Source organism: Ictidomys tridecemlineatus, chromosome 7 (genome assembly GCF_052094955.1).
Source record: "Ictidomys tridecemlineatus isolate mIctTri1 chromosome 7, mIctTri1.hap1, whole genome shotgun sequence".
Taxonomy (NCBI): domain Eukaryota; kingdom Metazoa; phylum Chordata; class Mammalia; order Rodentia; family Sciuridae; genus Ictidomys; species Ictidomys tridecemlineatus.
Genome location: NC_135483.1, coordinates 9583132 through 9597234, shown reverse-complemented (window position 1 = coordinate 9597234; position 14103 = coordinate 9583132). Strand labels below are relative to the sequence as shown.

Here is a 14103-nt window from a genome sequence, read left to right as displayed (position 1 = left end):
CTGAGGAGAAGAGAACTCCAGGCATCCCTAGAGACATGACCCACAAGGGTCCCTAAGAAAGGCATCTGCCTGAAGCTCCTCTGAGAAAGGAACTCCAGGTGTCCCTAGAGATGTGACCCATGAGGGTTCCCAAGCTGGGCTTCTCCCTCAGGTTGCTTTGAGGAAAAGGGAGCTCTGAGTGTCCCCAGAGATGTGACCCAGGTGGGTCCTCAAGCTAGGCATCTCCCCCAGGCTGCTCTGAGAAGGGGACTCCAGGCTTCATTAGAGAAACAGCCGAGGAGGGTCCCTAAGTGAAACACCTCCCTCAGGTTGCTCTGAGGAGAAGGGAACCCTTCACTGGAGACAGGACCCCAAGGGTCCCCAAGCATGGCATCTCCCTCAGGCTGCTCTGCAAGGGAAACCCCAGCCTCCCTAGAGCCATGACTCAGGAGGTCGTCATGCCAGGGGATCTTCTCCCTCGGGCTGCTCTGAGAAGGGAACCCCGAGTGTCCCTAGAGATGTGACCCAGGAGGGTCCCCACACTGGCATCTCCCCCAGGCCACTCTGAAGAGAAGGGAGCCCCGGGAATCCCTAGAAACATGGCCCACGGGGGTCCCCACGCCAGGCGTCTCCCTCGGGCTGCTCTAAGGAGGAGCCCCCTGGGCATCCCTAGAGACATGGCCCACGGGGGTCCCCACGCCAGGCGTCTCTCTCAGGCGGCTGAGGAGAAGGAATCCCAGGGCGTCCCTAGAGACACGACTCGGGCCCTAAGCCAAGAGTCCGCTGAGGCCGCTGTGAGGAGAAGGGAACCCGGGAGTCCCTGGAGGCACGACCCACGAGGGTCCCCACCCTGGGTGTCTCTCTCAATCTGCTCTGAGAAGGGAGCTCTGCCCCTCCCTGTGGAGTGCCCCAACACTCCCAGGACTGGGCCTCTCCCGGGCGGGTCCTGAGGGGGAAGCCAGCTCCTCACTCTCCGGGAGGCGGCACTAAAGATGGCAGCGAGGCCCCGCCCCTTGCTGACCACGCCCCCTTTGGCCAGCCCCGCGCAGGAGCTGCTCTCGGCTCCGAGGACCCAGAAGGGTCTCCGTGCTGGCGTCTGCCCCAGGCCGCTCTGAGGAGAAGGGAGCCCCGGGCCTTCTTAGAGATGTGACCCACGAGGGTCCCCACACCAGGCGTCTCCCTCAGGCCGCTCTGAGGAGAAGGGAGCCCCGGGAGTCCCTGGAGACACGACCCAGGGTCCCCACACCAGGCGTCTCCCTCAGGCCGCTCTGAGGAGAAGGGAGCCCCGGGCGTCCCTAGAGACACGACCCACGAGGGTCCCCACACCAGGCGTCTCCCTCAGGCCGCTCTGAGGAGAAGGGAGCCCCGGGAGTCCCTAGAGACGTGAACCAGGAGGCTCCAGACAATGGCGTCTCCCCCAGGCTGCTCTGAGGAGAAGGGAACTCGGGGCCTACTTAGAGACGTGACCCACGAGGGTCCCCAGGCCTGGCATGTCCTTCAGGCTGCTGTAAGGAGGAGTGAGCCCCCCAGTGTCCCTAGAGTGTGACCCACGAGGGTCTGCACACCACCCCGGCTTCTTATGAACACTGCAGGGAAGTCGTCTCCAAGGGCAGGAGTGTGGCTGGCGACAGGTGGAGGGGCCGGCTCTCACCTCCCTCCGCAGCGCGCAGCTGCCTAACCGTGGCGCCAAGGCCATGCCCTCGGTCTCTCTGCCTCTACAGTCAATCCCCAAGGGCTGGTCTTGAAGGAGGCCACTCACCAGACCCCACCAGAGGGCGTCCGCATAGGTCTCAAACTCCTCCTTCATCTCCTCTCCTTGCGCGTCCACCTCGGGCACATCCTTCTCCACCAGGTAGACCAGAAAGGAGGACAGGATGAGGGTCAGGAAGCCGATGTACCAGGCGGTGATGAGTTCCTGCGACAGTCACCACGGGCCAGGGAAGTAGCCGTTAGAAAGTCCTTGGATGGACATTTGGGCCAGACACACTGGAGTTCTGGATTTGTCAGCTCCCACTCATTCACCTGCTCCGACCTTCACCTCCCACCACTGTAGAAGGAGATCGGGAGTATGGACATCATTCCCATCGTTCATTAAGGGAATGGGTATGTGGTTCCAGTAGGAGAGGACGACTTCTGATCATAGTCACCTTGGTCTCAGAGCTCATGAGACAGCGAGAGGTCAGGACGGACTGGCCACTCCCTCAGAGAGAAGGCTCAGGACTGAATTCCATGCAGGACTGACAAAACCGGCAGAAATCTCAATACCGTGAGGAAATCTGTGGCCAGGAAGAGCTAGTGTGGCACAGTGGACAGCCCTCTGAACAGACCTGCCACCCAGTTACCAGGTGACCCTGGGCAAATATCCCCCACTGCCTAACTTTAGAATTCTCACTTTTAAATTGAAGATACTGGACTATAGGGACCCTGAAAGTGACATGTGTGCCACTGGTAAATTCAGACAAGTGGATTTTATGTGAAATGGTTCTGCATTGATTTAGAACATATGAAAAATGAGCATAAATAATATATAAACTCGTGACCCACGAGGGTCCCCAGGCCTGGCATCATGGTTCTTGTCACATGACAGACCAGGTAAATAGGGAAGGAGACAAGGAGTCAATTGGTTTAAAGGGAAATGTTGAGTGACAGAGAAAACAGCACAGAGAGGTGGCGGAGACCAGCACCGCACTGGAGACCGTCCTGAGTGCTCCTCCAGCTTCAGCCTCCTTTATTTCTCTCATCCCATCCCAAGGCCAAGGCTTAACATGGGAGGCTGGATGGGAGGAAGGCCAAAGTGACTGGCAAATGCAGTCTGGAGGGAAGCCTACTTCTGCTGAGTCAGGGCAAGTCACCCTCTTGATGTCCTCCCACGTCAGCTGCCTTCTTCTGCCTGACCTCCCCACCCCCACCCTGGAGGTGGGGCCAAATGACAAGCCTCACATCATCTTCAACTCATGTCACCTCCATCATGAAATGTTCTGGGAGGCTTGCTCCCCCAGCTGGAGCTCCTTCCCCCTCCACTGTGCCCTCAGCAGCCTGCATCTCTGATGTGCGGCACGCTATCTGGAGCCTCACTGCTCACTGCACCTCCTGAGCTCAGCCGAGAGCAAGAGGCGATGGGGGACAGCCCAGCAGTGAACTTCTGATGAGAGTTCTAGAAGGTAGGGGTTAGGTGGACGCTGCCTCCTTGGGAGCTGTCTGAACGTGGCCTCTTGCCTTGTAGAATGCAGTTCTGGTGTTTATGTGTTTTCTTACTCCCTGGCTCCCAAATGCAAGTCAGAAGTTTCATCTGCGCCTGACTGAAGAAACAGCTGTCTGCTCACGGGGGCTCAGATAAGCTGGAGGTGCAGGATTATTAAGAGATGGTACAATGGCTGCCAATGAGGAGTGAAATGGGTCCCCATTCTGTGCTTTGCACCCGTTTACAACACTATTTGAGGCAATCCTGACTTGACACAATTTTTGCCAGCAGCTTTGTGGCAGAACCATTCCTTCCACGTGCCGAGGCTCCCTGCAGTCAGGCTGGGAGTAAGGACTGGTGTCCAGCCAATGTGGGGAATTGAAGGGGGCAAGTCCCTTCTTCTTCTTCTTATTATTATTAATTATCTTATTATTATTAATCATTATGCAGAATGCACCAGACCTTTCCCCCCGCCTCAGTTTCTCAAGGCTTCATTCTCACCATAGATCAGATCTACCCAATGTATGGCAGACACTGAAAAAACAAGATGTAGGTGTCTTTTGCTGGACAACAGTGACCTCAGGACTTATTTGTTCTGGGAACACGTCCTGGCCTATCCTAACTAGTGAGAGCATCACCTTTAAAGGTTTTGACCTGTGGAACATAGTCCTCCCACCTTTCATCTCTGAGCATCCAGAGGAGTCAAGCCCAGAGCTAACGGATGGATGAGGAAACAAGATTGGCATGTTCTTGTCCCCTTAGAAAGAGCTTCCTCTCTGCTCTGACAGCCCAGGCCTTCACCAGTACTCACAACACACACTTTGGGGCATGGGAAGAGCTTGGTAAACCAAGGTTTGTGAGCAGGCAGCTCCACTCCAGAGCCTTTGCCTGCCCCGGGAAGGAGATCCTGCTTTAGAGGAGGAGTCTGGCTTCAGGGTGGGCTCACCTTCTTCAGGAATCATCACAAACATCCAAGGTTGCTGGTAATCACACGGTAAATAGTCAGCAGACGCTGGGCATCTATCCTAGTCTTAAGGAAAGCAGGGCCAGGACCCCAAGCCAGAAATTTTTATCACCATTTTCCACCAGAACTGTCAATCAAATGGGCCCCATGGGTACTAGGTTATGACTGAGCCCAGGAGGGTGGAGTGAACATGTCCTCTGAGAAAGATAAACTGGCAGGTCAGGAGGAAGACAGAAAAATCTGTAAAGAAAACTGTCACCTCACCAACTCTTATGGACAGAGGTGGCACAGACAGGGAATAAAAAACACTTATGGCAAGAAATGGTGTTATAAGGTGGAGAGTCCCGTGTTTTACATTTTAATTTAACGCAGTGCAAACAGTTGTGTGTTCAATAATGATGCTTCATTCAACAAGGGACCCAGTTGTATTTGCTCTAAGCTTGTATTTGGTCTACTATAAGATGCCATCTCATGGGAAACCATGCCCCAGTGTATCTGGGTGCATATCTGAGATGTAGGACCCAGGAGGTATGTGTTGTGGAGTCTTGAAGTTGGAGGCAGCTTGATCATGGTGATGTAAGAAAAGCTCTGAGTTCCTTTAGTATTGAATTGCCCAGGTTCACTGCCTCAGGACCAGTTTCCCAGAAACACAACCTAAGACAGGGATTTGGGTTCATGTGATTTATCTGCATGTGATTACTGACTGGGAGATTGTAGGGTCCCTTGGAAAGGGGTGCCCACTATGGTTGGCACAAAAGACTCAGTGAAAGAGGAGGCTTTGAATTTATGTCCTTAAAGAATGCGTGTCCTAGGGTCCCTCCCTCTGCTCTCTCCTGCACTAGCTGAGACAGAGGCTTTCTCTCATTCCTCCAGGGTCAGCTCAGCAGCCAGATTAAAGCAGAGTGGTTCTGGGGCTTGGGTTAACGATAGGAAGAACACCCAGGGATTGCCATGAAGCCAGAGAATTGCTTGGCTTCCAAGCCTGAGCAGCTTGGAAGCTTAGGCACATGGCACTCTGGAAGGAGACCACACTGAGTCCACCCCTCCCATTTTCTGGCCTCTCATAGAGATGTGAGCTCACCAGAGACAGCAGTCAATTCTTGGATATGGCTCAGGAAAGGCACTGTCTGGGATTGTGTCCCACTGTGTGATCTTGAGCAAGTTGCTTCTTTTTTCTGCATCTGCTTCCTCATTGGTGAAATGGGGGAACGAGAGAGCCAGGCTCCTGGGGCGGCTAGTCCATGTCCGACACTGTGTTCTGGGCACTGTGCTTTGGGCTTTATGTAGTGAGAGAAGCTGCATGACTTCTCTGGCTGGGTATGTTGTAAATGCTCCTCCTGTTGATTCACGTCATCCTCACATCAACCATATGGGGAATTATCATTCCTACTTTATAAATGCAGGACCCAAGACCTAAAGTGGTTACAAAAACATCCCCCAAGTCCCACAGGTAGAGTTGGTTTCCAGACCAGCCTGTGTGACTTCCGACTTTTCCCTCCCACCACATCTGCCCTGTGTGAGTTCATGTCTCCTTCTCGAACGTCTGGAGCACAAGCATTAGAAATGAGGAAACGGAAGGCCAAAGGGGGTGAGTCATGAAGCCAATGGAGGAGCTGAGAGCTAAGCCCAGGTCTCTCTGCTTCTCTGGACCACATCTGCACATATCCCTCGTGCTCCCGGTCATCATCATCCATGGTGGCAGAAGGACCTAACCCTGAGAACACTATAAGGGAGAGGAAGTCATGGAAAGGCAGAGGTGGTTGAGAAGCCCATGGAATCCTGTGGCTTCTCTCTGGCACTTACTTTGCTGTGGGCGCAGATGGCCGAGCCCAGGAGCTTCCAGGTGCCACCCCTTCGGTCCATCCGCAGCATGCGCAGGATCTGCAGGAAGCGCAGGCTTCGCAGGGAGGTGGCCAGGACATTTCCCTGGTTTCCCACAGCAACCACCGGCACAGAGGCAATCAGCACGAAGATGTCTAGGGAAGAGGACAGCGAGAGTGGCAGAGAATAGGGAAGGAAGGTGGGGTAAAGGCACAGCCATCTCCTGATGCTGCCTGCTGGGGCAGATGCACATGTGCCCCGCAGGGCTGGGCTCAGAGCTGCTGCATTCAGTCTGGCCTTCAAGCACACATGGAAAATAGTATTCTGTGATGCATGATCAAGCAGATGCCCTGTGCATGAGCCAGCCCAAGGCCGCACTGCTAGACTAGTTGAGTCGGGATTGGAAACAGGCCCGCAACACTGTTCTAGATCCTGGAGCGGTGATTTACCAAAGCCTGCAGGGTGGCAATTGAGACTCACTCTCAGGTGAACTGGGGAGAAGAGGGGATCAGGGACACTCAGGCTACTGAGGTGAAGCCTGAAGCTCAGCCACTGCTCCCCCAAAATATCCCTGAGACAGGAACTTGGATGCAAGTAATCTTCCTGATCCCAGGAAGCCTTAGTGACAGGAGAGGGAGATGGGGGAAGGAGAAATGTACAAGTGAGGGGTACTATCAGGGTCCCTGCTGGGTCCTTGGAGCTGTAGGAAGAGCACCTTGCAACTTCATCCATCTGGACAGTGGGAAGCTGGCACGTTAGTCCTTTGACTCTGTCCCTGCTGGTGAAGGGTCAACCCCCGGGGATTTGTCAGCACCTGCGCACTTCTGAGCCGCATTAGTCCACTGATCTCCCGGTGTTTCAGGGTATATTGTGGAAATTGAGGCCCACCCAGGGGGCAGATGTTTGTATCATGGAAATGTCCACCACATGCCTTGCTGGAATTAGAGGTGGGCCAAGGGGACGAAGCACTTGTAAAAAGGCCCCTAGCTCCTGGAATCAGACAGTCCAGCACAAAAGACAGGGGCCTGATCCCTCTCTGTTCCCTTCAGGGACACCCAACACTCCCACCAACAATCTCCCTACCATCCTGCAAAGGGTTGGCAAGCTAAGGGGGCCTCATGGTCAAGTACATTTGGGAAAGACTCTTTGGAAGTCGAGTTGTTACTGAAGGATTCTCAGGGTCTTTAGTACACTAACATGCACTGTGGGATTTTAACTATACAAATGAAGCTCAGCCTTTCCAAAAGGTACTTTTCCCCAGTAAGCTTGGTGATAAGTTTAATGGGTCTCAAAATTCTGTGACAGATGTTTCGTCAAGTTGTTTTCTCTTACAAGTACTGATTTTAAAAAACTAATACCTTAAAACTGCCACACATACACAAAACCCCAATAGTCTGCAAATATCCTCCTTTCCTTTGAAATTTTTGTGTTGTTTTAACCTATCTTCTACTCTGAAGCTTAAATGACCAACTGAGACACACAGTTCTGGGACCTCTGATAAAGCCTGAGGTGCTGAAGATATTTGAACTTCTGAGCTTTCTGGGCAGACTTGGTGACATCGCCACTTCCGGTAGGTAGCCTTCTCTGATGCCACTTCAGCAGCTGCCTTGTGATTAGAACAGCAAACATAACTTATAAGAGGATAATCAGAGACACTCTCAACATGCATGAGCTTATTGATGGTGTCATTCTGAGATTTTAAGAATTTAGGACCATCTTCCAGCTTCTTTCCAGAACAGTGACCAACCTTCTCTTTCAGCTCAGCAAACTTGCAAGCAGTGGGTTGTCTGGCAGCCCAGGGCAGGGCACAGCCAGTGCTGATGTGTCCCGGATGGCTTGGGATAATCATCTGGGCAGTGAAGACAGCTGCTTCCACTGGTGGGTCATCTTTGCTATCACCAGCAACATTGCCATGACAAATGTGTGACAGACACGTACTTGACGCTGAAACCCATCCAGGAGGAGCTTCCCTCAAAGCTTCATGGTCATTCAACACACTTTATTTCAGTTGTGACACTGATAGGAGCAAGGGAACTACCATGCTGGGTTTGAGAACACCAGTCTCTGCCCGGGCCCCTGGGACAGTGCTAATCCCACCAACCTTGTAGACATGCTGGAGGGTGGGGGCAAGGGCTCCTCAGTTGGATGAGTTGCTGCTGGTGGATGTAATCCAGAGCTTCCCCCCAGTGAGGTTCTACTGGCTTTGCCACCTTTATGGGTGGCTTTCCATCTGTTCACTGTGCTCCAGGAAGACATCACCATTCCAACCAGAAATGGGCATGAGTGCCACTGTGTGTCAGGTTGTAGCCTGTTTCTTAAGGTAGGTGTGACTTCCTTAACAATTTCCTCATCTCTCTTCTGGCTGCAGGTGGCTATTGGAAACCATTTTGTTAACACCAACAGTTAGTTCTTTCTCATCTGGTATGTAAGCCAGAAGAGCTCCATCACAGGTCAGCCCACTCTTGGAGATTCGAGCTTCAAATTTACCTACTCCAGCAGCAACAACCTGGACAGCACTGTCAGCCCAAGATGTGCCTGCAGCCTGGTCTTTGATGGGCTGCGTGTCCTGGGGTATCAATGACAGTTACCTAGATGCTCTTCAGTTTCCACAGGGAGATGCCAATGGTGGTACCACACTCACGCTCAGCTTTCAGCTTCTCCACAACCCAGGCACACTTGCAGGTGCTCTTTCCCATCCACAATCTCCTTCCCATACTTTTCAATGGTTCTACTGAGGATCCCACCATATTTACAGATGAAATGGCCAGTAGCAGTGGTCTTGTCATACACCATGCATGAATCCAATAGTGACTGTGTTGAGAGGAGTCATTTCCTTTCTCTTTTTAACTTTGATTTAAGGGTGGTTTTCATGAAACATGATCTGGCAGAAAACTTATTGCAGGAAGAAAAACTCCCAAAGGATTTTGACTATAGAGCTATTTTTCAGAAGAGCATTCAAGGAACACACAGGATTTCAAGGAACATACTCAAAGAAATGCTTGTCCACTGAAGTCTGAGCTCCTTAAGCTGCTGGCTCCTGAGAATCTTCTGGAAGCATGCATGGTTTGCTGCGTACACTGCACTCTTTCATACCTCCACAAGTTTATATGTTCTGGTCTCAGTTTGTGACATGATCAATTGTCAATTCAAATCTGATGTGCTTTTTTACTGTATCCAGGGAACCCCTAGACACACCTGTCATCTGGGAAAACTGAGAGGGCAAGCATCAGGGTTCTGATAAGTCTGCATAACTGCTCAGGCTTCTCAGTTTACCTGTACAAAAAATCCACTTATAATATTCATAGAAAAACAAAATAAGTTATGTTATGTGCATGTACGAATATGGCATTAAGAATCCCACTTCATGACCAATGTAATTCTGCAACCTGTACACTCAGAAAAATGAGAAATATATCCCATCTGATTCAAATGTATATGTTAAGATCATTGTACTGTCATGTGTAATTAATTAAAACAAATAAAAAAAGAAAGCTCTGTCTGAGAAGAAATGTTAAAAAAAAGAATCCCACTACTATGTTCAATTATGATGCACGAGTAAAAAACAAATTTAAAAAAAAGAAAGAAAGAAAAACAAAACCCACACCTGCAGTAAATGCTGCAGTCTGTGATGCTTAGTGAGGAGGGAATATCTGACTCAGAAGGAGTATCTACACCCAAAGTGACCAGCTCTGAGGCTTCCTTGATTATGAAGGCCACCATGTCCCTGGACATAACCGCACTCTTGTCAAGAACACAGAGAAAAGCAACATTTGCTACCAGGGCCACATCGTGGAAGTAGCTGAGATGAGTCAGGTGGAAAAGAGGCCAGCAAGGACGACAGTGCTGAGGCTCAGCCTCGTGTCTCCATGGAGATGGAGCGGGCAGGGAGGCCTGGATCCCTGTGTGTGCAGCCCACCTCAAGGCAGTGGAGACAGCTGCATGGGAAGTTGCCTGTTCTGGAAGTTTCTGGGTTCCCTGTGCCAGGGTCTCTTGAACTTGGCAGGAATTTGAATTTGAGCATGGTCACAAAGCCTCCCCACCACACAATGCAAACATGCAGGACTCCAGCCAGCACTGCCAGTCATTGCACAGAGGAGAGTCAGCTAAACTCTGCTGCACTCACAGAAGACGCAGAAGGAAGAAGAGACGGAAGAAGGGAAGGCAAGTGGGAGGAGATATGGAAAGAGGGCAAAAGGAAGAAGAAAAAAATACAGAAAACAGAGTAGCTAAAGAGCCTCCAAAACTGTGCTCACACACAGACACACCTACTTATGCTCAAAATTCTGCAAAACAAAACAAAACAAGAAAAAACAACCAAACTCTCCTCAGCAGCAGGTCGGCATAAGGTGAGTGGCTGAGAAGGCCCTGCATTCAGCAGGAGAGATCTGGCCCCTAGGGCAAAGGAACAGCCAGCTCTTCTCTGAGCAGCCATGGTGCCTGGGGGCCTGGGTATAGTCCTGGAGTCATTGTTCGAAGAGGAGGTGGGGAAGGAGCCACATGCTCAGAAGATGTCACAGACTATGAGTCTGAGAACACCAGTGTCCAGTGCTGCCAGGGTCAGTCAGCACACCTGTCCTGGATGGGACAAGACTGAGGGACAGGAGCAGCATAGGAGGCTGGACCCAAATAACTGGACAGAGTCAGGGGAGCTAAAAGGGGGTGAAAGCTCTGATAGGTGAGGAGCACCTCGTCACTGGGATGGGCAAGCAGGGTCTGGGGGACTACTTCAAGGCTGCTGCAGGGGCCTGAGGGCCTCTGGGTGGATACCTTGGAGTCCCTTCCATTGCTAACCCCCAATGATGCTGTCTCTTTAGCCCCCGCCCTACTCCAGGGACAGGAAGCCCTACCTCTCCTGGCTTTTTACAGGGGGATTTTGCCCTGTCATGACGCGGCTCCTAGCAGCATTTTCAGATGAAAACAAAGGTCATTGAGCTGTTCCACTATAAAAATAGTGCACCCAGTAGGAAGGATCCTAGTGACAAGGCCTCTCAGAAGCAGCATTTGGATGGAGACACAGCAACATGGTGGTGGGGAGGGCAAGCAGGTGCTAGAATCTTCTAGTCTTGTTGAGATGGAATCTGATTCTTACCACCTATGAGACTGGAACATGCCTGGGATCTGTGATCCTGTTCCCTCTGTGAGGTGGGGATAAGGTGGTCCTGCAGAAGCACATTCTCAGCCAGCAATGGTGTCCCTCCCCATTCCACCCAGACCGTCCGGAAGGTCCAGGCAATTTTCATTGTCATAGCAGGAGGGCTGCCTGAAGTCTAGGGACCAGGGATGCTCAACACCTGTCAACCTGCTGACTCCTCCACAACAAGAGGATTCCCCCACCCCAACTCATCACTGCCCTTTCCAGTTGACAGGAGGAGCAGCCCTGGAAGGTGGAACTTCATTCAGCACAGGCAGGTTGATGCTATTCTGGGCATGGAGGCAGGTCAACTGCTGGGCTGGCCTCCACTGTGCTGCACTCACTCCCAGAATAGTTGCTTAAAATATCCTTGGAGATGTAAAGCACGAAAAAGGGGCCTGAGTCCAGGCAACCCCTGGACTGGGGGATCAGGGCTTACCCAGCATGCACAGGGGCTTCCTGGCAAACTTCAGTCGTCCCCTCCAGCCTTTGTACCGACAGCAACATCCGGCGGCCCAGATCCTCAAAGCAAACTCGGCTCCAAAGATGAAAATAGCGAATGTTTCCTGCATGGAAGAGCATATGGAGAGGGCTGGGTGGCTGGGGACAGGTGTCTGGGCCAGTGTGTTCCGCTCTGCAGATCTGGAGAGCTGGGTTTCTGCCACCCCTGCTGTGCTTTGTGGTGGCAGTGGCTGGGGGTGGGGAAGGAGACAAGGGTTGGTCCCCTCCATCATCTTTGGAGGGTTTCCTTCTTCATTCAGATGTGCTAACTGTCCCTGGCTCGTCCTTGTTTCCCCCCCCCATGTTTCTTTTTGCAAAGAATCATTTTTTAAAAAGTCCTTTTGAACATATTAAAAACCTTTAAAAAGTGAAGCTGGTTGAAGAAAGCCATCTCAAAGAAACAGTCTACTAATCCTGCCCAGTGTCTGGCCCCTCTTGTTGCTAACTGTGGCCAATGATGGCTAAGCCAGATTTTAAGCCAGGTACCACCCCCAAGTATTTCATATAATTCTCAAATTACATTTTGAGAAACCAAAGCAGAGGCCAGTGTAGGGTGGAGCATGCCTTTCTGTTAACTTTATAGTAACAGGAAGTTGTATTATAGAACTTAGAACATGTAATGGCCTTGGCTTTGACTCATCTGCTCTTATCTCTAATCTGGAATGGCCAATCTTTATCAGGAACACATGTGGGCTCATGGCGGCCTCATTAAGTGAGGGAAGCCTGGTTTTGTTCTCAGGCCTGGACATGGCTGAGGACCTGGGAGATACAGCCAGTCAGGCAGACCTGTACCAGGGGCAGCATCCTCCTCATTACTGTGAAAGTCCAACCAGAGGGCTCCACCCCAGAACAAAGTGGGGGTGCCGGCCATCTCACCAGCAGCAGGAGCCAGTCTCCGGAGACAGTTTCGTACTCCTTGAAGGTGGTCAGCACAGCCAGAATCAAGCACCCTAGGACAATCAGGAACCTAGAGGGAGGAAGGAGAGGAAGGAACATTTAGTCGTGGTGTGCTGTGCAGGGAGATGGGGAAAGAAGTCAGCCGGGATGAAGGCACAGCCCCATTGGACAGCGTTCTGTGCTCTCTCCATTATCCCACCTAATCCCCAGAGAAATCTGCGGGATAGATAGGAATTCCTGTCCTAGTTAGAGAAAGCCAGATGAAGTACGGTTCAACAAGGTGCATGTGTTCACTTGACTGCTAGCTAGCAGAATCAGTCACTTAGAAGTTAAACCAGCCCTCCCAGCAGTGGGGGGCTGCAGAATCCCAAAAGACCAAAAATTATTGCTGTTTTTTTTAAATCAACAAGAACATGAATAAGTTAGCACGTCCAGTATATATACGGCTCTGATCTTAAAATATATGGAAATTCTTCCTTGTATGAAGAAAACACTCTTTTTAAGGATAAATTCAGAGAAGGCTGTGTCCTCATGTTTCAGTACTATTCCTTTTTACAGTCAATGGCTGTAGAAAACCTCTTTCAATTGGCGAGGGGCAGGGGGTTTTTGACTTGTGTTTGAAATGCTGGAAAGAATAGGAATTAGCACACCGAGGGCTGCTCAAAGCTGGTCCCTTAAAATTCACACAGAGGTCATCTGGTCCTTGCTCTCACCTCAGACTAAAGCAAACCCCTGAGACAGAGACAGAGAATGCTTTGTTGCTTCAGCAAATAAAAATGGTCTTTCCTTCTCCAGATGTGGACTAGTCTGGCTCCACAGTCAGTTCCTGGTTCCTGACAGAGAATGGACAAGCTAGGACCCTGGGGTAAAGCCTGATGGTGTCTCACATACTCCAAGTGCTCCTACTCCAGACGATCTGCTCTCTGTCCTGTCCATGGCTAGTTCTACCCATGCTTCTCGGTTTGCTCATTTATTCCTTGAATCTGTATATGGCAGAGATTTGGAGCACAGCTGGAATTCGCTGATGAATGAGCTGGATCTGCTTTCAGGAGCTCACAATCCGGATAAGCAGAAGACTGCCTCATGCTATAAGAGCAAGAAACTTGATAACAGGAAGCATGAAAATATCTGCCCTTGGCTTTGGCTGGGACCCAAATCCTGGCTGGTCCTTGGTAATCCCAGTCACATGCTTCAGTCATTAAACTTGCTAATCTTCAGACCTGAATATTTATGTTTCCAGCTCTTCCTAGGAACCTGAGATTTCCAAACTTCTATGTCTGGCCATTTTACTTGAAATTTGTGACTCTAATCCATCCTTGAATCTGCCCATCCTGAATCCCAAACCTTCTTCTTAGGTGATGGTGGTGATGATGATGATGATGGTGATGATAATGGTGATGATAATAGTGGTGATGATGATGGTGATGGTGGTGATAGTTATGATGGTGATGATGAGGGACAACTCCCATTACTGCCCTTCAGTGAGCACCTTCCACCTGCCATTTTGCATGTATCAGCTCATCACCCTTACAACAACCTCCCAGGGCAGATATGACCATTAACATGCTGAAGGATTTTTCAGAACAAGATTTTCTAAAAGTTTAAGTTCTGGGTCCTGTGATGTAAGCC

General features: G+C 50.8%; 1 protein-coding gene and 1 long non-coding RNA gene across 2 annotated transcripts in view; one reads left to right on the top strand and one right to left on the bottom strand.

Moving 5' to 3' along the window:
* Positions 1-14103, bottom strand: part of Kcnq3 (potassium voltage-gated channel subfamily Q member 3) — a 305641-nt gene that overhangs the window by 33652 nt on the left and 257886 nt on the right. The window contains exons 2-5 of the mRNA XM_005316145.5: positions 12454-12544; positions 11516-11642; positions 5928-6100; positions 1739-1894 (exon numbers count right to left, since the gene is read on the bottom strand). Of these exons, the coding sequence (XP_005316202.2) occupies positions 1739-1894; positions 5928-6100; positions 11516-11642; positions 12454-12544 (547 nt within the window). The remainder of the gene's footprint in view (positions 1-1738; positions 1895-5927; positions 6101-11515; positions 11643-12453; positions 12545-14103) is intronic.
* LOC144365401 (uncharacterized) lies at positions 9780-13699 on the top strand. The gene is made up of 2 exons (XR_013423779.1): positions 9780-10291; positions 13270-13699. It is a non-coding gene; the product is annotated as an uncharacterized LOC144365401 (long non-coding RNA).